The sequence below is a fragment of the Indicator indicator genome, chromosome 2, assembly GCF_027791375.1.
Source record: "Indicator indicator isolate 239-I01 chromosome 2, UM_Iind_1.1, whole genome shotgun sequence".
NCBI lineage: Eukaryota > Metazoa > Chordata > Aves > Piciformes > Indicatoridae > Indicator > Indicator indicator.
The window spans coordinates 41,710,146-41,738,144 of record NC_072011.1 but is presented as its reverse complement, the minus strand read 5'-3'; the positions used below and the strand labels follow the sequence as shown (position 1 = coordinate 41,738,144).

At 45.5% G+C, this 27,999-nt stretch overlaps 2 protein-coding genes across 2 annotated transcripts in view; one reads left to right on the top strand and one right to left on the bottom strand.

Moving 5' to 3' along the window:
* Window positions 1-9,683, bottom strand: part of RNF8 (ring finger protein 8) — an 11,601-nt gene extending 1,918 nt beyond the window's left edge. The window contains exons 1-7 of the mRNA XM_054394832.1: window positions 9,594-9,683; window positions 7,099-7,227; window positions 4,982-5,719; window positions 3,796-3,858; window positions 2,932-3,021; window positions 1,724-1,831; window positions 589-793 (exon numbers count right to left, since the gene is read on the bottom strand). Of these exons, the coding sequence (XP_054250807.1) occupies window positions 589-793; window positions 1,724-1,831; window positions 2,932-3,021; window positions 3,796-3,858; window positions 4,982-5,719; window positions 7,099-7,227; window positions 9,594-9,683 (1,423 nt within the window). The remainder of the gene's footprint in view (window positions 1-588; window positions 794-1,723; window positions 1,832-2,931; window positions 3,022-3,795; window positions 3,859-4,981; window positions 5,720-7,098; window positions 7,228-9,593) is intronic.
* AARS2 (alanyl-tRNA synthetase 2, mitochondrial) lies at window positions 9,682-27,999 on the top strand. Its single transcript, XM_054396996.1, has 23 exons — window positions 9,682-9,704; window positions 9,827-10,178; window positions 10,485-10,673; window positions 11,804-11,949; window positions 12,729-12,923; window positions 13,468-13,612; window positions 14,057-14,202; window positions 14,502-14,610; window positions 15,228-15,266; window positions 16,000-16,111; window positions 16,645-16,772; window positions 17,452-17,602; window positions 19,415-19,584; window positions 20,529-20,642; window positions 21,042-21,182; window positions 21,823-21,960; window positions 22,361-22,470; window positions 23,574-23,682; window positions 25,190-25,312; window positions 25,722-25,832; window positions 26,701-26,784; window positions 26,930-27,040; window positions 27,434-27,999. Exons 1-23 carry the CDS (start codon window positions 9,682-9,684, stop codon window positions 27,596-27,598), a joined length of 3,111 nt encoding a protein of 1,036 aa, XP_054252971.1. The 3' UTR covers window positions 27,599-27,999.

Sequence of the window (27,999 nt, the reverse complement as noted above, 5' to 3'; positions counted from 1 at the left end):
AACAAATTCGGAAGAAGGAAGCAGGATAGAAATACACCCTGAGTTTTACTTACAGCCATCACTGTCATGCAGCTGCAATTAGGCAAAAGATTACGCATTAAAGCCATGGTGGCTTTAATTTCACAAAAATCAGCACAGTAGAGCAACTGCCAGTTCAGCCGTACACTTACATGACACACTAATGTTCCCTTTGGAGATTTCCTACATAAATTTAGCATACTCGAGAGAATTCAGTTTCTCATCAGGCACTGCTCTGCTGAGTTTATGCAATGATGTAGTCAACAGCTTAATCAAAAGGTGCCTGAGAAAATTTTGAAGGGCCATTCTATATAGTTTTACTTTTTCTTAGTGAGGAACATTTAGCGTTGTTGAGTTGTCCTGCTCCATTGTGGAATCCATACCAAAGTCTTTTTCCAAACTTTTTATTAATTTTATTTTACTGTGCAGCAAAGATAGCTCAAAATTTATTTCCTAGCACTTCTGCTGCATTCCCTGAGCATTTCCTTGGTATATAGGTGCCAAGAAAGTTGTACAAACTAGATGGAATGAGAGATTGTACTCATCATGCCACATCCACCCACCTCTCACCTTTCCGCTCTCTGATAAGGCTCAGGCGATGCTCTTTCGTTTCCACATCCAGTTTTTCTACCATCCTGTCAATGCAGTTATCCAGCACCAGAGAGCGTGTCTTTGATTTGATCTCCTGCCTGCAGATAGGGCACTCCACTTTACGTTTTGTCCACTCACTAATACAGTAGGAGCAGAAACTGTGTGCACAGTTCAAGGTGACTGCCTGTGGAATTCGACAGGAAGGTATCAGAGCATGTGCACACAAATGTTGTCAAGAAAAGATACTGGTCAGAGAAACATGAGATGAACACTTCCTACAAGGAAAGTGGGGAGAAGCCCAAAGCCCCTTTTCTTTAGCCTTTTTAGGGGTTACACACAAAAGCTCTCCTATGCTAGAGTGCAGACAAGTTTTACAAGTTGGTTAATGGATTCACTATAGATCATAGCAAGTCAGAAACAGTCAAACAGAATTAATCCTATTTTAAGTCTCCCCAATTTTAAAAGGAGAAATTTTGGGAAAACTCAAATACAGAACAGCTTCTTAAATCACCAAGAAACCAAAAATTAAAATTTCAGCTAGTTCTTAAGTCATTATAACAAGGCTAACACTTCAGGATTCCAGTAGTAGCAACGAAACTGAAGTTCTAGCAAAACACAAACAGAAGTACCAGTCCACTTTTCAGGCATACCCTATCATCTCTAGAATCAAATGAAAACAGGCCAATTTCACACAGAATGAGTTTCTCCAAACAGAAAGCTTCAGGACTTGACTGCACATCCCTTCCTTCACTAACCTCTTCCTATATCTACACCTGAAGCAGTCCAATCTTAGTCAACTTGAAGAAAGGTCTACTACAAAATGATTCTTCCCAAATCGGGCTGCCTGCAGCAGCTTGGAGCACCATGTTAGGATTAAGCACTCACCTCTCTGCAGAGAGAGACATTAAAGCTGAACTTGTTGCCCAGAAGAAGAGTTAGGGCAGGGCAGACAATGGATTTCTGAACCAAACCCTACCCACAACTCACTCTTGAGTCCATTGAGACTGTTAAATGGGCAAACTGAAGAAATAAGCTTGAGCATTGCTTTAATAGCACTAGGGAAAGCTTCTCAAGCCTCTTATTTAGTGGCAAACCAATACAGGTTTAAACATACCTCAATAAAGTGCTCAGAACAGATTGTGCACTGCAACTCATTCTCCAACACATCAGTCATCTGATTCAACACCTCTTCTTTTTGGGCTCTCACCTTTTCTTTCTCCTCCTAATGGAAAAGTAAACATGGTCACATATCAACAAAGAACAAGATTTTATTCAATATAATATTGACAGGAGGTGGAGTATAGGAGAAGATATTACAAGTGAAAAAAAACATACAACTGCAAGTCTCTACATGTTAAGTCTGTGTCTATGACATACATAGATCTGTAACCCCTCTTCTCTTTGTAGTCACAGCAGATTGACAATATTCCCATCCACTGTAGAGAACTTAGAAGCAAGAACAGAAGCCATTTCCAATATTCTCTTCAGCCTAAAGAAGCTATCAGCTGGATCAGCCTTTTCAGAATCTTTCAGCCTCTTCTGGTCATGAGTTTGGCTTAACTCAATATAACAGTTCTGATGTAAAGAGCAAAACACTCAACAGGCAAAATATCTCAAACATATACTAAAAGAAAGGATGCACAAGTATTTAAAACATTGTCTTTAACTAACCAATAATTATTATAATTTTTGAGTTAAATTACACCCCTAGGTACTTGCTCTATCTTCTAAAAATTGACAGAAAAGTTCTTACAATTGAAGCTATACTTAACAAGAGTTGTAAAGATAATATTAAAAAAAAACATGAAGCAAACAGCCAGAGGTGGATAATGTGGTAATTTCCAAGAGTAAAACACAGGAAAGGATCTCCTCAATTATCTTCCTTTTACCACCTTGTGTCAAGGCCATGAAAAAAGGTGGATTACCTCATCCATTATTCAAATTCCACGTCGTTTCAACACCACAGTTTTACTTAAATGCACTCTAAATAAAAATGAAACACGTCACTTTTCATCACACTTTTGTTTGTCTGTTTTAAAGAAGGGGTGCAATGGGCTCAGTTTTCCTGCACAGAATTCAGGTGCTCTGGCTTTGTTTATGATTGAGAAAGATCTAATCATGTTCAACAACAATTTACGAACATAGTGACGTGCATCCTCCCCCAATTCTGGAGCCTAGAGCCAGCTGCCACCTCAAAATACAGAAGTTTTTTTCTGTGGGAGGCAAAGTCCAGTAAAGACAAATGTTAAATAAATCACTTCCTCTACTGCAGCATACCACATTTCATTTACAAATAAAACTGAGAATTTGGTTATTCTTTACCTTGGTTTCTTCCAGTTCTTTATTCTTGGCTCGAATTATCTCCTCAAAATCTTTTTTACTACGGCTCAGTTCTTCCATCAAAGCATGATGCTGTAACGATACCATCTCAGAAACTGAGTGTCGTTATAAACTATCCTATTAAATACACATGGTCTAATTTGCTCCTAAAAGAGCAACACATGTCTTCATAAGCTAGTGTATTAAAGGCAGTTTAGCCTTAATTTAAAATTGGGATGTAGTGCCAGTTGTTTATGACCTTCCTGGTGTTAGGGCACTAATCACTCCCTCTCCCAGGCTACTCTTCCATTTCAGTCAGGTTTTAGAGTCACAATTTTGAGTGTACCTGAGACGTTCAAGTATCAAGGGGTATTTGACACAAGGACAACAAAAACCTGTCACTGTATGCAGGATTAAGTGAAGCTGCTTTCAGATTAGCTTTTCCAAAAGGAAGCACCTTTTGGAAAAAGCCTGAAAAACCTAACTGTGCAGCAATCTTTCAGAAGCATTGCTAAATAAGAGTGACTTTTTTTTTTTTTAATCTGGTTAAAACTTTCAAAACAGCTTCTGCAAAAGAGGTGCCCATCAGACAGATTTCACAAAGAAGCCCACCAGCCCAAGGATCAAATTCAAATCAAAAAAACCTACTGCAGTAATGAATGCTTCCAATATGAGTGCATATTCTCACAACATTTGCTGGCAAATAGCAACTCCCACAAAGCAAAATTTGCAACTTTCTGACAGAAACCTAGTCTGTAGGTGAAGATCACCCAAGGTATAGTCCTCATCTTCCTACCAAAAGGCCACAGCAGTAAGAAAGATTTAAATATCTGAGTTACATAGACCAAATTTAGACTAAGTACTTGCCTCTTGCAGGACCTGGGCCAGCTGCTCCTTTAGGTTCTCTTGCCCATGTTGTCTCTCTATTCCCTGGGCAAAAAGAAAGGAAGAAAAAAAAAAAAAAGATAATTGAAGAAAGCAAGGAACAGAAAATTACTCTCTTGCACACTCTTTAGACCATTTGCTTAAAGAAACAATGCTGGTTTTCAGCAAACCTTGACATGTCCCACAAGTGTTACACGTGTATGACAGAAATTAGAGCTATCATTTACTGAGAAAATTTAAAATGGAAACATAATTTACAGTTACATACTTAGAACACCTCCACATTACTCTAGCTCTAATGACGCCAGCACGTTCAGCAGGTTCAGAGAAGCAAAGAGGTCAGCAACAGCTTAAACATGAGAAACCTGCAACTCTAAGCACATTTAAAGAGGCCAGACATATCTGCAGCTCCTGTCAAACTCTCATTGTATCTAAGCATACTACCAGACTTTCTGTGCCATGTCTGTACCAGCAGAGTTTAAAGGAAGTAACTAATACCTTATGAACCTCACTCCAAGATAAATTCTTACTTCTTTTAAACCAGAAACTCAAACAGAAAGACTTCAGTTTTTCTAAATAAACTACTTGGGAACAGACACTTTTTTGAAAGTATGGAAAAAAAAAAAAAAAAAAACCCAACAAGTATGTGTCACTCCCTCCCAGGAGTAAGGTATAAATAACTCAGCTGCCTGGAATGGGAATGGACTTGCCACGCAAACTGGGGGTTGATCCAGACATATACCAAGATAAATTCACACTTACAGTAAATGCTTTTAACTTGGCCTCTCTGTAACCATAGGAGATGAGGCAGAGACTTTTGACTGGTTTTATTTAAAAATATGCTTTTTTATAAACTGAAGGGCTTTACTAACTTGCTGTTCTGAACCTTTTTGTAAGAAAAAGCAAAACCAAACACACACAAAAACAAGCAAACAAAACCATATTTCATTATTTTGCACCTTTTTCCTAATTCCCCAGGCAGCTCAATCCCTTCTGTCTCTGCACTTTCTTTTGGTACATGTCTGGAAATAAAATGCTTCCTTGAGAATCTCAATAGGAGCAGTTCACACAAGCATTACTTGTTTAAGATCTTACTTTAGATCAATGTCTTATATTAAGCATTCCATAAAAATTACAAGACAGGTCAAATAGATTACTACCATTATACCTTCAGCTTCTGTTTCTCTTTAGAGAATGTCCTTTCCAGCTCTTCCACCTGCTGCTGCTGATGCTCTTGTTCTATGCACAGCTGGTCCTGCAACTCCTGTAGCTCCTGCTCCATCGCCAGGATCTCCTTCTGAGCACACTTTTTGTGCTTCTGTTTTATGTTCAGAACTGCTGTCTGCTTCTCCTGCATTTTGACCTTTAACTTCATTGTATCTACTAGACTTTTCCTCAGCGTTTCCAAGCCAGTCCATGACTGTGCAAGACCAGAGTCTTTCTGGACATTACATGGGACAGACACAGCTTTTTCAGTGTGTACAGGGCTACTACACACTGGATCACTATCCACTTCACTTGGTCCAGGAGAAAGCAGCTTGACATCCATATTCTCTAATGGTTTGGCCTCTTCTACCCTTCCCCATGATTTACCCAAAGGTTCACTATCACAGTACACTCTGTTTCTTTTGGATCTGGAGTTTGAAGGGCCTTCTGATTCAGGTGTTTCCAATTCTTCCACATTAAATTTACGTTTAGTTCTTGAACTCTTCGCTTTCCCTAGATCACTCCTTTGAGCCAAAAAAGGTCTAATTTTCTCCCATTCCTCTTTAATCACTTCATACTCATATTCAGCAGTCTCTTTGTTTTCCAAAGGCACTCCCAACTGGATACGGTCTCCTTCAGTGATAGGATAGGCTTTTGAGGGATCCAGGCGCTGTTTGTTAAGCCAGACTCCATTTAGACTCTGTGAACGAACAAGGAATCAGCAAAATCTAATATGCACTTACAGAACCCTCTGCAAGTTATTTCTAGCAACTGTAAACATATCCAGCCTCGTCAGTGTTGCAATCAGAACAAGCAGCCACTTTAAATAAACCTTGCAATATCAAATTTATTGGCATAGCGTCCCATTTACTACAGTTATTGCCTTATATTACATACCATGTAATATTTGTGTATTACAGATTGTGTACAATCACCAAGAACAACATTTACATATGTGCTTGAGAAGAATAAACTCTAAGACGAAAAAAAAATCCCAGAAGCTTCAGAAATAAAAGCTAACCAATAAAAAGACTCTGTACAGATCATTGTCAAGACCACAGACTATTGACATAATTATTTTTGACAATTAGTGTCTCACCTGAATTTCAAGAAGACACTAGAAAATAAAAAGGACCATAGAGATCTCCATAGATAAAAGTAGAACATAAACCAAGAAGGAACTTATCTTCTAGAGATAAGTTCAGAGCAGAAAAAAAAGGGGGGTTAAATTAGACACTAGATCAATAAATAGTTCTGAAAAACAGCAAAAATTATTTGTGCTCAAGATGAACTGCAAATATGAACTGACATATCTCAAAGATTCAATAAATCAACCTGACAAACTGGTAGCAGTGATAGCACAGGGGAAGTGTTAATCTACCACAGAGGCTTCCAGTCATGCAATAATTTTACGTTTTTGAGTTTATACAACTATTGCAACACAGCTTTAAGAGCAGTGTAATTTCAATAGTAGCCACTTCTTTCCTTTCTGACTAATCTACTGTTGAACCAACCATTCTTCAAATCTGCATGATGTGTGGAACATTTCTTTATACTACTGCTGTTTCAAAGCAAGCTACTGATTTTACAGTTTTCAACCCAAATGAAAAAGCAGAGAGATCATGATATAAAAATCAGACTACTGAAGTCAAAGATGAGAACTCTGATGTTAATACTTTATCAGCTGAGGAGGACTTTCAGAAGAAAGTCATTTGAATATTAAGCATGTATCTTTCTAACAATAGATTCTTTGATGGCTGATTACAATTAAAGCAATTGTGTCACTACAATAAGGAATATCAGTTTATCCTTCTATTATCAGCACAAGACCATTATCCTTTTGAATACTGCCAAAATTCATAGGATTTTTTTAAGAGAGTAGCACAAGATGGGTTCACAGACTGCAGAGTCCAAATTGCAGCTGAGTGAAACTTCCTGGTGGAAGCGCACAGCAGGCAATGCACATTCCCATGGACCTTCTATCACACTTATATCACAGCCCATACACTGTTTGAGTACAAACAGGGCATCCTCTTCAGCAAATCTCAGAATACAAGGTCTTTTAATCAGTTTCTGTACCTTGTTATCCTTGACAGTCCACTGTCCTTCTGCATTTTGCTGGAAAACACAGTGCTTACGAGAGATCATTAAGGGGCAGGTTTTTGACACGAGCTGGTAGGTGAGATCTAGTCCTCGGCCTACAGTTACCTGAAAATCAATTAGTTTAACAGCTCCAATCAACAACAACAACATAGCAAATTCAGTTTATGTCATTTCAATTTAAGTACAACAGAAATCTATCTAGATTAGCATCTTATATCTAGTTCCAAAGAGTTTGGGATAATAAGATTTTTTTTATTATTATTATTTCCATTTAAATTCAAGAGTAGGTAGAAAATGGAAGCCTTCAAAGTTTGCAATATTTTCTTTCTCTCCCATTGAGGAAAATTTGATTGCTTTAAGGCAGGTTAAAGCCTTGGTTTCATGGAAATCTTCCTCAGCAGAAAACCTGCTCAAAGCCACTCTGAATCCATCCATGTCCAGCCTTAGTTATTACTCATCTAAATACTGTTTCTGCAAACCAGTACAACTGTTTGTGGGTTTCACTACTTTTCACCCTCTTCTTTCACTAGCTGCACCTCTTCACCTGACTGTGAACAGGAGAAAAATGGCCCAAAAAACCATCATCCAAAAAAAGGCACATGTAACCCTTCCCTAAATATCCAATATTTTTGTGAATCATACCATCAATCTTACAGCTCAGAAACTAAGCTATGTGCAGCTCATAACCAGCAGCAAAAATGGTCTAAATAACCAATAATCTGACTAGACGTTAACAGCATCTTCTAGAAGAATAAGAGACATCATTTAATTACAGCATTTCACAGTACCTTATTAAATATGATCTAATTGCAGGCTGCCATTCAAAGCACAGCTTTGCTCTCCCTCCTTTGCTAGACTTGATCATCATACACACTTTTCTCATGCACCTATACATTTCTTATTCACCTATGCATTGCACAAGTTTTCAGTCAACTTGTGATGTAATAGGACAACTTCATGGCTCCCATGAAAAGCATAAAAAGGAAGACAAGCACCTTTTAGCAGAAGACCAGAGTTAAATCTAGTGAAGAATATTACAAAAATGCACTCTAGTTTTTAGGCATTAAATGAAGGCTGCCCTTCTTTTTCCCTGCAATTCCAACTCACTTGCATCACACCTTCTAATTCCTAAAAGTCAGCAAAATGCTGCACTCAGGAAAAGTTCCTTCACTACACATTACCTGAGTGGGTTTTATTCAAGCTTTAAAGCATGGACTTGGATTCTCATGTCATAATTAAATACAAGGAACTAAATTAACGTCATGAAAGTAAACTTTTCTATGTTACTTTCTACCTCTTAATTCATATATATTAGTGTTCTGTAAACACAGATGCCCATGTAAGAGGTACAGAGGCTCGGGCGGATAAAGACTCCACACTTCAGCTGGAATCAGTTATAAACGCAGCTCTGCATTTGTCCCTGCAGTTGCAACAGAAAACACCTGTGAACAATTCTTAGTGCCCAGTCACACACATCTGTGTGGCCTTGTGCAGTGATACAGGTGAGACCAGGCAGGGCCAGTCACAAAAATTCCCCTTGACCAAATTCATTGAGCAAACCTTGGCTGTGGGCTGAGACGTTACCACTCGCCTGCTGGAGGTTGGTGCTGCCCAGAGCAGCACTGGCAGACCAGAGCTCATCGCCATGCCTCAGCAGTGCAGTTTAGAATCCCCAATGAAAGCGCCAGCCTGGGGCCTAGTGAGTCTGCATCACCAGGTTGCCTGTGACAAGCACTACAGCGCTGTGCAGACAATCAGAGAAACAATATCTTGAATGAGATCCACTGCACAATTTACATAGCCCTGGCTGCACGTTTTGGAGATGTATTAACTCAAGTAGAAAACAGAGCATATTTAGATACCTCCTGTCTTCAAATCCACAAGTAACAAAAATGTATGTATATTGATGGAGACTTAACACATGACCTCGTTTACACCTGAAAACTTAAGCTACAAAGCCTCAAGGCATTACACATCGTTAACCTTGCCAAAACATCACCCTGTGAATTAGGACTTTTTTCCCCCATTTACATTACTGTGTTACACAAACAACTTCGACCTAAATATGAGATCTTGTTAAAAGAACTTAACAACGGAATACTTGGAAAATGAGACAAAAGGCCTGAGCCCGAGGCCCTTCGTATTACTGATGCTGAATCGCGCCGATTCTGGTCACTGTTGCCCGTTGCGTCTACCTCCGGGAGCGCCGGGCAGCTCCCCAGAGAGGAACGAGGTGGGGTTTTTAACTCCAAGGAAGTGCATTAAGGAACAACGAGGCTCCGAGAAAAGCGTACCGAGGGCCGCTCGACCCCGCAGCCCAGGGAGGAGCAGGCCGAGAGAGGGCGTAAGCCAAGAGACGCCGGTAACGGCGGCCCTATCCGCCAGGCAGTAGTGATAGCCATGCCTCACTCGCCCACACACCCTCTTCAAGGGTCCGGAGCCCGCAGGAAGCTCGACTCAGTCTGGCTCACCTGAGTACCGGCCTCCAGCAGCAGCCAGTCGGCGCTGGCCCCGACCCGACGGAGACACCAGGCCAGGCGTGAGGCCCCGTGCATCGCCATGGCAGCCGCGCACCTTAGCAGGCCAGAGCAATCACTGCGGCGGTCCCACCGCGCTTGACGACACGTCGCAGCAGCCACACACTGCTCAGCAGTCCGACTAATCGAGTGCAGAGCGCGAAAACAGGCTGTACCCCCACTCCCAGAGCCAGCGGAAACGGTAGCTACAGCCCACGCAACGCTAGTGCCCAGCTCGTCCTCCGCTATCCCGTCGTCCGCTCCTGTCTCCGCCCTTTACGGAAGCCTCTACGCCGCTTTCCGCCCTCGGCCACAATGGCCGTGGCCGGCTGGCTCCAGCGTCGGCAGTTGCTGACGGTACCTTGGCGCTGGCGTTGTAGCCCTCGCCGTGGGGGCGCCAGCTTCCCGCCCGCGGGACAGATCCGCGACACCTTCCTCCGCTTCTTTCAGGAACGCTACAGCCACCGCCGCTTGCCCTCTGCCCCCGTGCGACCCCGCGGCGACCCGCGTCTCCTCTTCGTCAATGCGGGCATGAACCAGGTGCTCTTCCCCACTTTACTGTTTCTGGCCCGGTGTTCCAGCTCTTCTCTGCCTGCAGTCCACCCCTGCAGGTCTCCTCACCGGCATACTGGGGCCTCCGCGTTCTCGGAGGAGCGCGGCCCTTCTCAGATGACCCCTTTCGCGGAGGTCTCCTGCGGCGGGACGAGCTCCCGCGTGTGCTTACCGCGGTGCTGCCCTCCCGTCCGCCTCTTGTCGCGCCGTTTCCTTGTTTCAGGAGCCCCCAGACAGCCCATAGCGCCGAATGGCGTCTGGCAATAGTTCATCTCTGTCTGCCTTGATTTCTAGTTCAAGCCCATTTTCCTGGGCACGGTGCACCCCCGAAGCGAGCTGGCAGAGTATCGGCGGGTGGTGAACAGCCAGAAGTGTGTGCGTGCAGGAGGGAAGCACAACGACTTGGAGGATGTCGGCCGAGATACTTACCATCACACGTTCTTTGAGATGCTGGGGAACTGGTCTTTTGGAGATTACTTTAAGGTGAGGTAATAGAAGTGAACTCTCTCCAGGAGGAAGCATGGCTGTTCTTTCAGAGCTATGCGATAGTGCTGTAGGATTGTCTGCAGAAAACATTTTGGGAGCTCTGTGGCCTGGGACAGAAATAGTTATCTGGGGTGCTAAATCACTACATGTGCCCTGCAGACTCTCAAAGCACTCAGCCTGTCAAAACTGCAAACGTACAAATCAAAGTTCTCCAGGTGAGTGCTAGTGTTGACTATATAATATGGTGAAAAGAGGTTACCAGTTTATTTGATGTTTGTTACTAGAAAGCTTGAAAAGGAGAAAGAATGTAGTTTTTTTTTTTGTTTTGTTTTTTGTTTCTTTTTTTCTGTTTTCTTTTGCTAGGGAATGCATTTTTGCCTTGGAGGAAAAGTAATCAATTTAAGTGCTGGTAAGCACATGAGTGTAGACAATGCTGTCATCCTGAAGGTCTCCGGACAATTTGGGAATGTCAGTTTTCCACAGGCAGCGCAAGCCATCTGGTTCACCTGACCCTCATCCTGCTCTTTGCAATGCCTTGAAATTGGAAAGGGAGAGAGCATAGAATCAAAGAATCATAGAACTGTTAGGGTTAGAAGGGACCTCAAGGATCATCTAGTTCCAGCCACCCTGCCATGGGCAGGGACGCCTCACACTACATCAGATTGTCCAGAGCCACATCCAGCCTGGCCTTAAAAATCTCCAGGGACGGGGCTTCTGCCACCTCTCTGGGCAACCTGTTCCAGTGTCTCACCACCCTCATGGTGAAAAACTTCTTCCTAACATCCAATCTGAATCTACCCATTTCTATTTTTTTTTCTATTCCCCCTAGTCCTATCACTACCTGACACCCTAAGAAGTCCCTCCCAGCTTTCTTGAAGGCCCCCTTAAGATACTGCAAGGCCACAGTAAGGTCTTCTCGGAGCCTTCTCTTCTCCAGACTGAACAGCCCCAACTCTCTCAGTCTGTCTTCATAGGAGAGGTACTCCAGCCCTCTAATCATCCTTGTGGCCCTTCTCCGGACACACTCCAGCACATCCAGATTCTTCCTGTAATAGGGGCTGAAATGAGCTGTCATTTGACTCACGTACTGGCTTGCTGTGCTTCTTACATGTTCCATGCCTTTCCAGGAAGAAGCATGTAGCATGGCCTGGGAGCTCCTGACGGAAGTCTACGAGATCCCCAGGGATCGTCTCTACGTCACGTATTTTGGTGGAGACCCCTCACTGGGACTGTGTGCAGATGAAGAGTGCAGGGATGTATGGCTCCACCTAGGGTAAGTGTGTTAGAGGAGAAGTTCTGAGCAGCAGATGCTGACTCTTCCATCTCTGTAGTCTCCTGTTTGCTCTTTAGTTGATGGGAATCAGATGTAGGGGTCAAAAGTTGTGGTTTAAACTCATTCCAACATTTCTGGTTTGTTTGAACCATTAAAAGTCATCTGGGATCTGAGCACTTTGGGGTACTTGGCTAAACTGTTTCTCACATATCAGGCTGAGGGACCCTATACCTAAGACTAGCTGAGCTGGATGTATGAAGGTTCTCTGGTCCTTTGTTTCCTCTCCATCATGAGCTGTGGAGATCACGTTCTAGGAAAGCTAGCGATGGCTGCTTCAGTGTGAGGGTGAAGCCACTGCAAGGGCACTGCCATGCTTTGGGACCTTGTCCAAGGCTGCATGTGGACTTCGAGCACAAGGCACCCAGCTCTGTGCCGTTGTTGGTGTTCAGCCTTGTTCATTATGATCAAGTCTGAGCTCTGCTGGAATTTACTCCAAGGACGGAGGCAGCTCCACAAAGCCAGTGGAGAGCCTGTCTCTGCCAGCAAGAGCCAGACTGTTTGCTAACCACTCTGGGTAGTGAGTTTGATTCTATCTGATTTGGTCCAGCTCATTCCTGCCAAGTGAACAGAAGCAAAGGAATCATAATGTGTTTGGGTTTTGATTTTGTAGTAGTTAGAAAGGATTCTTCCTTTCCAACTTTCTCTGTGGTCTAGGCTACTGTGTGCTTTGTGTGTGTGTTTTCCTTTCCTTGTTTTCCTTTTCCTGTTTTCCTTTCCAGGGTGCCTGCCAGTCATGTGCTTCCTTTTTCATTGAAGGACAACTTCTGGGAGATGGGAGACACAGGTCCCTGCGGTCCCTGCTCAGAGATCCACTATGACCATGTGGGTGGTGGCAGAAATGCTGCTACACTGGTGAACCAGGGCAGCCCTGATGTAGTGGAGATCTGGAATTTGGTCTTCATGCAGTACAGCAGGTACCAGGCATCCTGGTCTGAACTCCAGAATCTTTCCCTGCCTTGCCTGACTCCAGGATCATTCCATGTATAGTCCCAGACATCTCACTGCTCCCCAGGAGGTGGCAGTACAGGAGCAAGAGAGAAGCTATCAGGATGTGTCCAGTGTGGCTCTTGGTCCTCTTTGCTCTATTTGTCCTGTCCTCATTAAACTTCTGCTGCCTACTCTCCCTAACTGCTGCATACCAGAGGTCTCTGGAGGTCTGCGGCAGCCTGGAGAAACCTGCACAAGGAGGAGAAGGCCTTAGGACCCTATACAGGAAAGGCCTTTTTCCCTACATTGCAGTCTATCCTCATCAGATATTGGCTACCTGATCCAAATCATAGCATAGTGCCAAGACAGGCTGCTATTAGTCTGGTCTGTGAGCTTCCTTTTGTGGGGTCATTTGCTGTTTCCATCCTTGTCATTCTCCCGTTGTCTTTTGACTCATCTGCTCCTTTTCTTTGCGTCTGAACTGACTGTTGCTTCTCTTTTGCCTTTTATTTTTTTCTGTCTGACTGACAGAGAGGTGGAAGGGAATCTGCTTCCCTTGCCGCAGCACCATGTGGATACAGGAATGGGCCTGGAAAGGCTGGTGACAGTTCTTCAGAACAAACGTTCCAACTATGACACAGATCTCTTCACTCCCATCTTGGATGCCATTCACAAGGTGATGGTGCTTCTGCTCAGAGTCATAGCTATGCAAAAGCTCCTTGAATGCAGACTGCACGGTTGGTATCCTAGTACAGCCTTCTCTACATGTTACTGTGCGGTCTTTTGAGGCAAGGTATGTCCAGCCAGGTCCAGAGCAGCATTCTAGGGAAACTAGTGAGAATTCCCAGTTGCAAATCTTCTGGGATATCAGCACTGATGATCCATTTTAACTCTATTTTAAAAAAAAAATTCAGTGCCACGGCACTGGCTGACATACCTTGAGTACAGAAGTCTTGGTGTCTAATGCTCTGGAAGGATTTAATGAGTGTATCTTAGATGCATAAGGTTCAGAGGTGGTTGAGAAGCATGATGCCAGGTGTAGCTGGCTGCCTCTTGCATTGAAACTTCCTTCTGCAGCCATTCATTTCTGCTGATCTATCCTCTTTATTTTCTCTTGTAGGGCTGCAGGGGGCCCAGATACCAAGGTCTGGTCGGGGATGCTGATGTTGGGCGTGTGAATATGGCCTACCGTGTGGTTGCAGATCATGTGCGCACCTTGTGTGTGTGCATCACTGATGGCATCTACCCAGGCTTCTCTGGAGCAGAGTAAGGACATAAGGAAATGGCATAGGGTGAAAGGAGTTAGGTCTAGCAAGGAATACGGACAGCTAGGGGAGAGGTTGTGCTGTGAGCCCAAGCAAAGGGGTGCTTGAGCTTTGGAGAGGCAGAAGGGTAAGAGCCTGGAAGAGGTTCCAGTCTGCATCCTTAGATGGTTGTAGAGTGTGGGAAGCAGTTGGCCTGTGTCAATAGACCAGGCCAGAGGAGCTGTGTAGAGGATGTGGTGGATGTGGAACCTGGGCAGGGATACTTACATGGCCACGTGGCAAATCCTGCACTATTTCCAGGCTGGTGCTGCGACGCATCTTGCGCAGGGCTGTCCGCTTTTGCTCTGAAGTCCTCCATGCTCCACCTGGGCTCTTGGCCTCCCTGGTGCCTACTGTAGTGGAAGTGCTGGTGAGTAAAAACTACTGCCTCAGAGGGGAAAATAGCCAAAATAAATCAGTGTCACACTTGTCCTGTTCAGCCCCATGTTCCTTTCCTGTAGAGACAACCTTGGATGTGAAGGAGCTGTAGGAGGGTGTATCTGATGCTATGATTTGGATCAGTAAAAATCTTTTGTCTCCTGATCATTTGTGATGGGAGGGAGCGGGGCTAGTGTGACCAGTGGTACAGCAGTACAAGTGTGTGTATACAGTGCATGTGAGTGCTCATGGTTGTTTCCTGAGAGCAGTAGCTTCAAGCTGTTGTATCTGGTTAAAACCACCTGAAATTGGTCCCTGTGAGTACTAACAGCATGCTAAATGATAGTGCTTTCTTCCTGTTTTGAATGGATGTGTTTGTCAAGAGATGTTGTGCAGGGTGTAGCAGAGGTGGTTCACAAGGAGATAGCCAGGAGATGGCATCCATATGTCCTTGTTATTCTTACCCTATGTTACTGTCCCTGGAGCTGTGCACTGGAGCACCCTTTATGCTCACCTGTCTGAGAAACCTCTGTAATTTTTGTGGCATGCTGTGAGATTCCCTGAGGAAGATGCTGAGGATGTTGTCACTAATTGAGACTCACTCCACAGGGAGATGCCTATCCAGAGCTGACAAAGAATGCAGACCATGTGAGTGATGTGGAATATGCTGGAGACAAACCCTCTCTCTCATTATCTTTTTGAGGCACTGTTCTCAGAGGCAGAAGTCTACTGTTTCTTGGGACTTAAGTGGACATGTTTGTATAGCCTCCTCCATAGCCATGTTCTCATGGGTGGGCTGAGATGTGCTGGGAACACATTTGTATCCTGAACATGAGAAGTATCTGAGGCAGATTTCCTTGTGGGAGCTCTACTGGATTCTTACCAAGGACTGCTTGTCCTGGTTTGAGGCAGCTGCTGCTCTAAAAAAGCTAGGATAGCTCTTTTGCAGAGCGCAAGTACAGCCTGTCCTAGCCTGGGTACCCTGTGTTCAAAGTGGATTTGGGATCTGAGGCTGGTTCCACTTTCTGCTGCTGACAGCAACTGTGAAGAGCAATTTCTCTGGCAGTTCCAGCCATGCAATTTTAATTGGGTCACAGACATAAATATCTGACATGGAGCCTTTGTCAGCCACCAGCCTTCCCCAGGTGGATGGTCAGTATTTCTTTGGCAGGAACAGTGATAAGGAGGCACAATGACTTTGTCTCTGTTTAGTAATGCATCAGAGCCATGTTGCGAGGGATACTTACAAAACAAAAAGGCTGGTCGAAGGAGTCAGTACCACAGTTAGACACCTGCTTAATTGGAGCTAACTGTAGCAGGGCTTAGCAGAGCTGAGGAACTCCCTTAAGTGTTGTGGCTAACCCTTTTGATCTTTGGGCAGATCATGGATATCATAAATGAGAATGAAGTAGCTTTTCTGTCCTCCCTTGAGCGTGGGAGACGCATCATTGAGCGGACGGTGCAGCAGATGGAGCCCTCCACAGATTTCCCAGGTGAGTCTTCCTCCTTTGACGAGCTACACTTAAAGATAGTTTGATCCAGATCATAGTAAGCATTGCAGTCAAGACTGTGCTGGATGTCTGCTTGCCCCATATGTTTTCAGTGACCTTCTAGCCCCAGGCAGAGAAGCATATGTTGTTTCTTTCACCAGATTGCAATTGTTTTCTAATCCTTGGCTCTCCGTAACAAACTAGGCACTAGGAAAGTTCAAAACATTCCCTTAATGCTTTACTGTCTGATTAACTAAGACACAGCTGAAAAGAAGAGGCTTAGGACCCAACCAGTGCCTCTGCTTGTCTAGGTGTGCTGCACTGAATTTTAGCAGGGATGGGGCTGTGGGTCATCATTAATACCCAGTTCCATGCAAGAACAACTGCATTGCTTTGCTTCCCTTCCCCATTACTGGTGCAGCTGCACACAGCACAGATGAATCCAGTTACCAAGGAACACACTAGATTGGTCCCTTCCAAGCAAATCTTGATATGCCTTTGCTTTCTGAGTTCATGTTCTTCGTTTTGTCCTACAGCTGAAGTAGCCTGGTCTCTCTATGGGAATTTGGGATTCCCTCTGGATCTGATTGATTTGATGCTTGAAGAAAAAGGAATCAGGTTGGATTCATCTGCTTTTAACAAACTTGCTCTGGAAGATGCAAAGGTAAGAGGGAGGCTCACCTTGTCAGAATAATTTGGAGCATGCCCTCTCTCCTGTGAGCATGGAGGCAGAACTCCTTTCACTGCTGAGGTTCTTTGGATGCACCACAGGGCCTTTTACATGAAGGAGCAGGGGGTTGGAAATACCAGCAGGGTTGTAGTGCCTTTTCCTGTGGATATGGGGCTGAAAAGTACTGGCTGGTGATTCTCTTCAGATCAGAAGTGTTTTATGATGCTGAATGTTGCTGGAGTGGAGGTTATCATCGAATTTTATAGATTAGGAATGTCCTCTGTCAGTCATGTAGTACAACTGCTTGCACAAAGCAGAGCCAGATTAGGCAGCCCAAACAGCAAGTGACATACAAAGAGTTTACAAACACCCCTCAGTCTCAGCAATGTTGGAAGGTTTGTGTTAGCTCACCCTGTGCAGTAACTGGTTTGAGGCCTTGGTCTCCTGAACCTTAATGGTCTGGAAGTTTACAGCTACGCAGCAAGCTGTGCTGGAAGACCTGTGTTAGCTGTTGATATCTGATACTGAGTACTTGTTGGGTTTGAAGGCATGGCGTTGGTTTATCGGTAACCTCCATCAGCAGGAAGGTGGAAGAAGTTCTTCCTACATCCAGTTATTGATTCGTGGGCTCCCCAGGTATCTCCTATCTAACCATGCCTTTGCCCCACTGCAGCGGAAGGCTGGTGGTCCACAGGCAGGACAGCAGGAGGGCACAAACGTGCACCTTGATGTGCACTCACTGGCTCAGCTGCAGAGCAACAACGTGCCTGCTACTGATGACTCTCCAAAGTATGCCTACACGCTTGGACAGCATGGGCAGTACGGTAAGTGGCCAGGTCCTGTCCATAAGGGAAGCTGTGCCTGAGCGTGTTGGAATCTCTCAGGAGACTGCTTTCCCTGCCTAACCTCATGCATGAAGAACATGGACTTTGTGGTTCAAACCTGTCTGCCTTGCCGCTGCATCGTTTCTCTGCCCCTGTACCTCATCCCAAAGTGGGTGCTTTTCTTACCACTGTTGGTATGTCCCCAGGAAGGCTCTGGGCTGGTGGCAAGGCTGTGAGCTCTGAGTTGGCATTACTGTGCAGTGGGTAAGCAGGGACTGTCAGTTCCTGCTGGAGATGAGTCTGTCCCCAGCAATTAGGCTTCTGGGTGTGAGTGCTAGGGTGGGTGGAGAATAATTATGCAAAGGGTTTAGGTAGTTGCCCTTGCTATTTCCCTCACAGACCACTAGATGCCAGTTCAGGCTTTTTATCCTTCAGGATAACTGAGGTTGCTGATGTTCTAGAAGCTAAACCACAGAGTAAGAGTTGGTGTGGTTGTCACAGACAATCCGAGATATAGATAGCTGTGTACAGGCATGTCTATACCCCTCTTACCTAGTGTGCTGTTGGCAACCCACACTAGGCAGAAAGTGGGCAGTTCAACTATGTGCATAATGTCATATTGCACATCTTATGACATGGAGGAAAAAAGCCTAGCAGTGACATTGTCTGAAATCACAGAGATAGAATTATTCCACTCTCTCAGTCTCTGAATCATGGAATAATTTAGGCTGGAGAGGACCTCTGGATGTCCAGTCTCTTAAAGGAGTATCAGCTTCATGGTTGGATCAGGTTGCTCAGAGCCTTGTCTACTTAATTTTTCATTCAGTACCTTTAAGGACAGAGATCCCACAGCCTCTGTGTTCCCTATTCTTTATCAGTCTTAGTGTGAAAAGTTTTGGGTTTTCCTTTGTGTACAACCAGAATTGCCTGTACTGTGGTTGTAGTCTCACAAATGCTAAATCAGGATGAATAAGCACTTCTTTGACCTGCTGGCTGTGTTTTATGTTCTTACAGCCCAGCAGGCAGGCAGTCTTCCTTGCTGCAAGGTCACCCAGCTGACTTGTGTTCTGCTTGACCCTGATGACCCCAAGGTTTCTGTCAGCCCATTTCTGTTGTCGGTTTTCTCTGCTGAAATGCCTCTTAAAACGCAGCCCTGCTCTTCAGTGTATCAAGCAGTCCACACCAATTTGTTGCCATACACAAACAAGATACGGTACATCTCATCTTGTCATAGATAGTCATTAACAAAGATACTAAATGCTGTTGGCTCTAATATGAGTCACTAAGTAGCTCTGCTAGTAACTGAATATCAGTTGAACTATTGAACAGTTCTGTATGTGGCCAGATGCACAGGCAGTTATACACCCACCTTGTCATCCACCTGTCCAGTCCATATCACCCAAATTTAGCTTTGAGGAGCCTACAGAAGAGCTTGTTAGAATCTTGCTGCATCAAGGAAGTTGAAGCCCTGTGGTCCCATGTCCACCAAGTCTGTCAGCTTTTTACAGAAGGCAAACAGCTTTGCCAAGCTTGCAGTGTAGCAAGGAGTGCCACACCTTGTTCTATCAGGCTAATGTGGAACCAGGTTAGGTGTCCTCACCTACTTACCTGCTACTCAGCAGATCTGTCCCTAGGTAAACAAGGGGTAACTTTGTCCTTTCTGCTAATGGCTGTTCCTCTGCGAAGAAAGGTGCCAGCTTTCAGTATGGCTTGGGCGTTGGCAGGGTTGGCATGGAGAAGCGACCCCTCCTTTCCTGTTGCAATCTGACAGAGTGTATGTACTAATAGCTGCTGTCTTTTTCCTCCTGACAGAGTTCAGCCCATGCCAGGCCACTGTCCTGATGTTATACAGAGATCAGTCTCTCCAGAAGGAGGTTGGGGCAGGGCAACGATGTGGTGTCATCTTGGACAGGACTAACTTCTATGCAGAGCAGGGCGGGCAAGCCTCTGACCAAGGCTACATGATATGTTTAGAACAGCAGGTAAGACCCAAGGCTGCCTTGGGATCACCTTGGAGATGCCAGGCAGAATTCCCCAAGTGATGGGTTGATTGACTTTTGACAGTTCCTTTGGCTTTGCATCAGGATCTGTGAGGGAGAAGCATCAGTAACTTCAGAGAGGTGTACTTGCTGCTCAGGTTGTCTCTTAGCCCTTTGCAATTTTGTTTTGCTGGGGAAGACTGTAAAGGCTTCTTAGGTCTCCCTTGAATGTGTCACACTCTTGCCAGCTGGTGTTGCAATGCAAAGAGAAGACAATGATCAGAAAGTCCATGAACTGAGAAAGGTGTCTCTGGCCAGTCCTGGATGACTGCACGGTGCCCAACCTTATCCCTCCCAAAAGCGTCAAGGAGTTCCTCCACTTCTGCAGCATGTTCCTTCAACGTTGACAGATGGAAAGCTTTGACCCACCCCTGGGAAGTCACATGGGGTGCAGCTTTTTCTCCTTCCTGGATTCCAGCTCATGAGAATCATTCATGGGTACTGACACTGCCTTTTTAGCCTTGCAGAATGTGATAGTGCCTTGCTTAGCACTTCTCCCCAGGCTGAAGTGAGGGTCAAGTTTCTGCTGCCAGCCCAATGAGGCAGAAATGGCACCTTGGATGCCTCAGACACAGAGACTTGGCAGCTGCTGTCAGTTTTCACATGGACAAGCATCCTTGTTAAGAAAATTTATCAGCATAGGTGATGGTGGTACTGCATCTTCACTGCAAGCTGACAGGCACATGTTGTGCAGTGAGTGGCTGGGTACGGGGAGGGTCTGAGGTGCTTCGGTTGCATTCACAGTAAGCTCCCTGCTCTTCCCACCTCATCCCTGTCTTTTTAAAGATCAGTGGGGCTTGTGTTTCCTAGTCAGATCAAGCGGGCACCTAGCAAAGGTGGTTGGAATTTCCCTGTGTCCTAACTCATCTTTCTGTGTCTTTCCTTAGGACACACTCTTCCCTGTAGAGTCAGTTCATCTCTGTGGTGGTTATGTGATCCATGAGGTTACTGCTGTGGAAACCCTGCGTGCTGGTCATCAAGTGCAGCTTTTTGTGGATGAGGTGATAGCTCACTGCTTTAACCTTTTCCTAACCTTGCTTTGAGAGTCTTGTGATATCCTAAGTGACTTGGGCACAGAAAAGCCATGTATTCCTGAGACCTTTTAATTTGATGTCCAACGGAAAGGAGAACCTCACAAGTGACTCTGTAATCTGAGTCACGGGTCTGTCCTGAAGTATCCAGCCTACACTTTGCTGGTTTAGAGGTGATCCCATGAGAAAAGAAGTTAAATCTACCCTGTGACAGAAATTAATCTGACAGCTGTGCTACCCATGGATTTTTCCCCCTGCATCTTCTCCCATTCCCTCACGTGCAGCCTTTCCCATATCTCTTCGTGCCATCCCTTGTTCCTCTGACCTGTGCAGAACCAGCACTCCCTGCCAACTTGTCTGTGCTTCCAGGCTCAGCGGTTGGCCTGTATGACGAACCACACTGCTACCCACCTGCTGAACTTTGCACTTCGCCACGTCCTGGGTGACAACACAGAGCAACGAGGGTCCCATGTGACAGCAGAGCGGCTGCGCTTTGATTTTGATACCAAGGTGACCCTAGACTTCTGGGGTTTTGTTCTCAGCCATACCAACATCTCAGTACTGATGTTCTCTCCAGTGATTTTTTTCTCTTCTTACATTAATCACTCCTTTAGAGATAGGTCATGTTTTATCTGAGCATTGAACCTGGTCTGTCTGGACATGACTGACTCTGCTTGCATTGCCCAGACTCTGTGCAGTGCTCACTGAGGGAATGAATGGGGGTCAGCAGGGAAAGAAGTTAGCAAGGGTAGTGGTCATGGGACTGACCTGAGTAGTTTAAAGGGGTCTTTGAAAGCTTGACTGCAGCACATATCTGATGTTTGCACTGGTCATTCAGGTGGCAGTAGTTGAGAACTGAAAACTGTTGGGTCAGGCTAAGCACTGGCCCTGGTCACCTGTCACTCATTGCAGCATCTCTCTTGAAGAGTTTGGTTGATGCTCTTGCATTAAAGATCCTTACCCCTCATAGGAGGAGGGGAGTGGGAGGGTCATGATGCTCACAATTCCCTTTTACAAGTATAGAAGATGAGATGCACAAGGTTGGAGTGGTGTGCCCAAGCTGACTTGTCTAAGGGCCCTGTTTCAAGTTCTGCTTTGTTCTGTACCTCTTTGGAGGCTTCTCCTGAAGATTGCTGATTTACTTCCTCAGAGCCCTATGACTGTGGAGCAGCTGCAGCAAGTGGAGCAAGTGGTCCAGGATGTGATCAAACGAAATGAGGTTGTGCATATAGCTGAGGTCCCCCTCGCTCTGGCAAGAAGTGTTCAGGGACTCCGTGAAATGGATGAGGTATGACAAGATGGCAGTTGCACATCTTCACAAGCCTTCTGCAGTAGGAGTCATCTGGGTCACAAGAGGTTCTGTCACAACAGGTTTCTGCAGGGGAATTGACCCACAAAATTCGGGAAGGAAAATAGGAAGGAGATGAGATCTCTGGACACTGTTAGAAAGAGCGGAGGCTGGTGATGTGCAGGCATTCTCATTTCTTTGCACCTAAAGCTTGTAGCGTCACACAGTTGTTCCTTTCTCCCCACGGTGGCTGGTTGTGGAGGAGAAGCAGTACTGCCCCTGACTGCGGCTACTCTAGAATAGGACAAAAATGAGGCAGTCACCTGAAGCCATGTCGTTAGTCTGTAAGTGCCCCTGAAGGACCATGTTGTTAGCCACTGATCCCTGTCTCCTCTGTCAGGGGTATCCAGATCCAGTGAGGATAGTGTCCATGGGGGTCCCTGTGGAGAGTGTGCTGACCTGCGACTCTGAGGCTGCCATGCAGACCTCGGTGGAGCTCTGCTGTGGGACGTAAGTGACTTCCTGACGGTCAGAAGGTGTACTTGTGAGCAGTGGTGGCTGAGGTAGGGACGCTCTTGCAAGCTCCACTTGCTGTCCCTGTGCAATAGAGTTTCCTCACCAGAAAGATCTTGTAAGAATAGGATGGGCTAGTTATGAAGCTCTGGAAGTCTCAGGGTGAGAAAACTTTAGTGAAATGCAAAGCATTTGTCCTTGCTTCATGGTCTGAAACCAACCTGGAAGCCGAAGGACACCAGCAGAACATGGGAAAGGAGTGTGTGTCCTGTCACACCAGAGCTGCATTGCTTTGGCTTTGGATTTGCAGGAGAGCTGAGGACCCAGCAGAGTATTCTGAAACAGTTGTGAGGTCTTGAGACTGCTCTGTTTATTTTAATTCTTCGTTGTCTTCTGCTTTTAGCAGTAGTGAGAGTAAAAGAAGAGTTAATCATAAGACAATGCTGACACAAAAACCAACCTAGAAACAAATTCGCCTTTGAGCAGGCACAGCTGAAAAAGAACAAGTTTCTAATCATGAGATCATTCTTGTGGGAGTAGTGGGACAAGAAACTGCATGGGAGTGGAGATGATCAGTTTTTGTGAAGATGTCTGAAATGATTACTCTTAGTAACAAAACCTGAGACACTGCAGTTGTTTCATATCCAGAGCTGAATAGCCAGAAAAGGAAAGGGGCAGTTGTCAGTGCCCAGCAACTACACAACTACCCTCTGACTGGAGTCTACTGGCCAGTCTGTGAGCTGGCCTGACAAGAGAGTGGTGGAGTTGGAGGAAAAAATTGTCTACAAGGTTCAGCGGCAGCTGAGCAGAAAAAAAATCACAGTTCATACCACTGCTGAAGGAAAGGAGAGGAAAGCAGTTCAGCAGTGCAAAACTTGACTGTTGTGCACCATTTGACAGTAGCACAGAAGTTCTTCTGGAGTAGCCTTGACTCTGCTACTACAAGAGCCTTGCTGTCTCTTGCCTGATGGTGTGCCATCAGGATTTTAGGGACGGGAAAGGACTCAAGGTATTGGGAATAAGGAGGGGCTGCTGAACTTGAGATTTTCTGTTCCCAGAGAACAGCTTGTTTTCTTTCCTGTTCTCTGCTGATGTTGTAGGCACCTTCTACAAACAGGAGCTGTGGAAGATCTGACCATCATCAGTGAGCGCCAGATTGTTAAAGGGATTAGCCGTGTCATTGCAGTGACAGGGCAGCAAGCCAAGCAGGTAAGAAAGGAAGAGCTGAGATTTCTAACATGTCAAGACAATGCCAGAAGGACCCAACTTTGTAGATTCCTGCTTGCACAATTAGATTCCCCTTTTTTTGACTAGAGCCTCCCTCCTATGCCTGATCTGGCTTACTCCTTCATCACTGAACCCAGCTGTGCTGCCATACCTCTCTATTCACCTCCACTCTCCCCATCCTAGTCTCCTGTCTCCTTGACCTTCATTCCTCCCCTCAGGCCCCCTTTTCCAAAATAAGAACTTGGCACAAGATATCAGGAAGTCTCTAGACTAAATTTCCATCCCCTGGTAGGTGTTTAAAGGTGCAATTCTTTGTTCTTTGTTTCACCTCCTGCCTGCCTCCTGCCTGTCACAGCTGGATTTGTACTTTATGGTTACAGGGCTATGGCCTCATTTTTAAAGTCCTTTTGCTCCTTTTCTTTAGTCTTTTTTTCCTGGGAAACTGTGGTTCTGGTTTGGATGGGTCTGTATAAAAAGTGAGCAACCTATTATTGTGTCTGTGGGACTGCTCTGTCCTTTGAATATCTGGAAGTGTCAGGAGCCCTGCAACCTGGCCCACTTCCTTTAAGGCTGCAGTCAGAGTAGAGTGACTCACTGTCAGTGAAACTGGAAAGACTAAAGGCAAATTCCACCCCTGCAAATCTGTTGCCTTTTGGCTGGCTGTCCCCCCCATGCATTTGTGTCCCTAGCAAGGCTTTTCTTGGTGCAGAGGAACGAAAAGCTGCAGGGCACATCCACATGCTTTGCTAGAAGTGCTGACCTGGAGAGCCCCTGGAGAGGAGCTGTGTGCATGTATTAATCAGACAAGGGAGACTGCAGCCATGAGGGAGTGACTTGACACAAGGGATGTGAATCCAAGATAGGCAGAGCAGTCTTCACTGTCTGCACGTTTCTTACATACTCGTTGTGATCCTGGTCTAACCTCTAGCAGGACAATCCTGGGCACGGAGCTCTGTCAGAGAAATGCTCAAAGCCATAATGATTTTCACTGGAGAAAAATGTTCATACTAGCTTTTTTATTAACAGCAGCATTGGTGTTAGGGAAAAAATAAGAGCTGTACCAAGACCAGCTGAACTGGTCCTCAGGAAATGTGCTAGAACAGCTAATGAGTTTAGTTTTTAGTTTTAGTGTTTCTTTTGTTTCATCAGTCATTACTTCCAGGATCACATTTTCTAATGGAAAAAGAGCACTAAGAAGTAAATGGGTCACCCAACTTTTCTCATTGAAATCCCAATTTCCTGCTGTGAGATAGTCAGGAAACATAAGTGCACAACAGCTTGGTCCCCTGGGTGTGACCATCTAGTGTTGCTTGTAAATCTACAGAGGAACATTCTATTACAGAGTCTTCTAGGGACTGTTGTTCCTACAACCTCTGTCTGTAGACGTCTTTTCACTGCATCCTGACCCTGTTGCCTCCCTGCTTATTCCATCTCCATTCAGTTCTTCCTGTTCCTGCATCTGAAGCATTCTCTCCCTCTTCCCCTCCAGGCCCGGGAAGTAGGCAATTGCTTGGCTGTAGAAGTGGACTCTCTCTCCCTGCGAATGCAGCAGAGGAGCACCTCTATTCCTGAGATGCAGAACCTCTCCAAAGAAGTTGGCCAGCTGACCAAAGTAAGGATTATACTTCCTTACAGGAAGGATCCAAGTGTGGACTGCAGATGCTTGAGGTGCATGACTTTTTCCCTATTAGGTTTACATCTGACCATGATTAATAGGAAGGGCATGCAGCTACCTGCTAGTGCCTCTTTGGTTGCAAAGATTTCTTACCAGTGTGTAAGATGCCTCTGTTGCAGATGACCTGCCAGAGGGAGAGAAGATGATGGGTCGAATAAAACTGAAAAAGAGTTCCCAGGCTTTAGCTGCCCAGCTGAAAAAGAGAAAGCTACATACTACAGTGACAGGCTGGTCTGATGACACAGGGTTATAGGAGGGTCTTGGGAAGAGTCCGGGCTCCAGCCTAACCTCTGGAGAATTAGCCATTTTTTTTTCTAGGTACCTGAAGAGCAAATTGTCTTGGCAGGTGGTGGCTAGCACTGCAATGCCCCAGTGGCAAAGAAAAGGACTACAGACTGTCCTGAAAGCACTACAGCGAACAGCCAACACAGCCATCAGGAAACTGGAGTTGCAGCAGGTACTGTGGCAGCAGCACACTCACTTGGAGCTTGGTAATAGCACTGCGTGGCATACACTGGTGGACCTGGTGTCTGTCACACTTCACAGCCACTCAGTCACTAGAGTCTCATTAGAAAGCAGAGTAAAGCAGATACAATCACACGCAGTGCAACACAAGCCCTGTGTTGGGCTGATTTCTCTGGCATTAACCAGGGCCATCATTTAAAATGCAGTGAATGAATGATGGCTTTTGTCACCTGCAGAATCTTTGTGTCTTTCTGCCTGTGAGGATGGGTAGTGCCTTATAAGCATTTTGGCAAACACCAGCAGGCAGACAGGCTTCACTCTGCTGTTTTCACATGAGGAGGACAAGTTGGGCCTGAAAATGGGCTTTACAAGGTCACACAGTAAGACAGCGGCAGGACTTTCTGGCAGCCTTTCTGCCAACCATATGCATAATTGCTCTGGCTTCCCACTGCATTTGTGTCTTGCTAATTTACATTATTACATTAATAGCCCTTTGAAAATGCTTTTACATGACTTGGTGTTCTCCACAAGAACTAGTCTTAAAGTGGGAGCATCTAGCCACAGGAGCCTGCCTGAGACATGGCAATGTATAGGTCTAGAAGAGAGGCTGGGAACTGAGCAGGTCACTGTCTGTTCTACTTTTGAAAGAAGTTTATATCTGCTTGCTTTTGAAGGAGGGTTGCACAGATGTTTGTCTGGAAATTTGTTTCCTAGTCTTCCTTCTGCTAACATTCAGCCTCCCTCTGTCCCACAGAGCAGCACTTCCGTTCCCTATGTACATGTATTGCATACATATATCCCAATCCAGCCCACCCGCTGCTGCCTATAGCCCCTCAAGTGCTGTGTTTTTCCTCTTCCAGGCTGAAGAAGAGGCCAAACGGCTGCTAGCAAAACATTGTAACCAGCCTGTCATCATTGATACTATCCCAGCTGAATCCCTCTCTGTGAGTAAGGGACAATGGGCATTACTTGTTGGCCCAGCAGTACCTCAGGTGCTTCATTCAGTAAGAGGGAGCTGCTGGGCATGTTCTCTGCTGCATGCCAGTTTCCTTTGCTATAGCCTGACCCTCTTCTCCCTGTCACTCCTAGATCCTAATGAAGGTAGTGAACCAGCTGTGTGACAAGTCTCCTGGCTCATCAGTCTTGCTACTCAGCCCTCAGGCTTCTGGTGAGGTGCTCTGTGCATGTCAGGTGTCCAAGGTAAGTAGAACTCAGGTAGAATCATGATGAACCTGCCTGCAATGAAGGACTGGACCCACTGCTCAGCAGATCCCATTTGAGGCTTTTTCTAGGATTCTGCCCAGTGTTGGTGGTTATTCACACAGGGATAGGACCCAAGATGACCATACTGGGACCAGAGATGCTTTCAATCTCTGCTGGGCACAAATATCCCTGGATCCTCTAGGTCTTGTTTGCCCAGAGGCAGGACCCAGCACTGACATGCAAGCTCAGCCTTTGCAGTCCCTGCAGTCATTACTGCTTCAGGTAGTGAGAGCCCAGGCTGAGCGAAGAGAGGATGTTGATACCTTTCTTTATCTAGAGTGTAGAGTGCTCCACAGTCCAAATTACTTTGCTCTGTGTCTTCTTCCCCAGAATTGTCTCCCTGTGTTCTCAGCTGCTGACTGGGCCATGGCTGTCTGTACACAGATGGAAGGGAAGGCAGGAGGTTCTCCTGTTGTCGCCAAGGGCAGTGGAAATGCCAAGGGCATGCAGAGAGCCCTGACTGCTGCACTGACATTTGCTCAGAGTAAACTCTGACATATAACTGTGATGCTTTGGTGGCAGGACAGCTGTATGCAGACCAGCTGCAAGCCATGTGGACACTTGACGCAGAGCATGTGTTACCGTCTGCTGATCTGAAAAGTTCAGCAGCTCCCACACTGAACGGTGCTGCAACCAGAGCATTTCGCTTCTGGCCATCAGAGATCAGGACAAACCCCACTCCTGATCCCACTGACAGAACGATGCTGCGTGGTCTCAGCATGGATACATGGAGATTGAGCCTCAGAAAGCACCAGCTGCAGCAACAGATCCTGTTTCTTCTGGAAGAGAGCAGTTCTTACTACAAGACCAGCTCCAAGAGGCAACCATGAGAGCACAGGGACATGGCACAATGTTATTCTAAAGCCATTAAATGGCTCAGAGTGCTTGATCTTGTT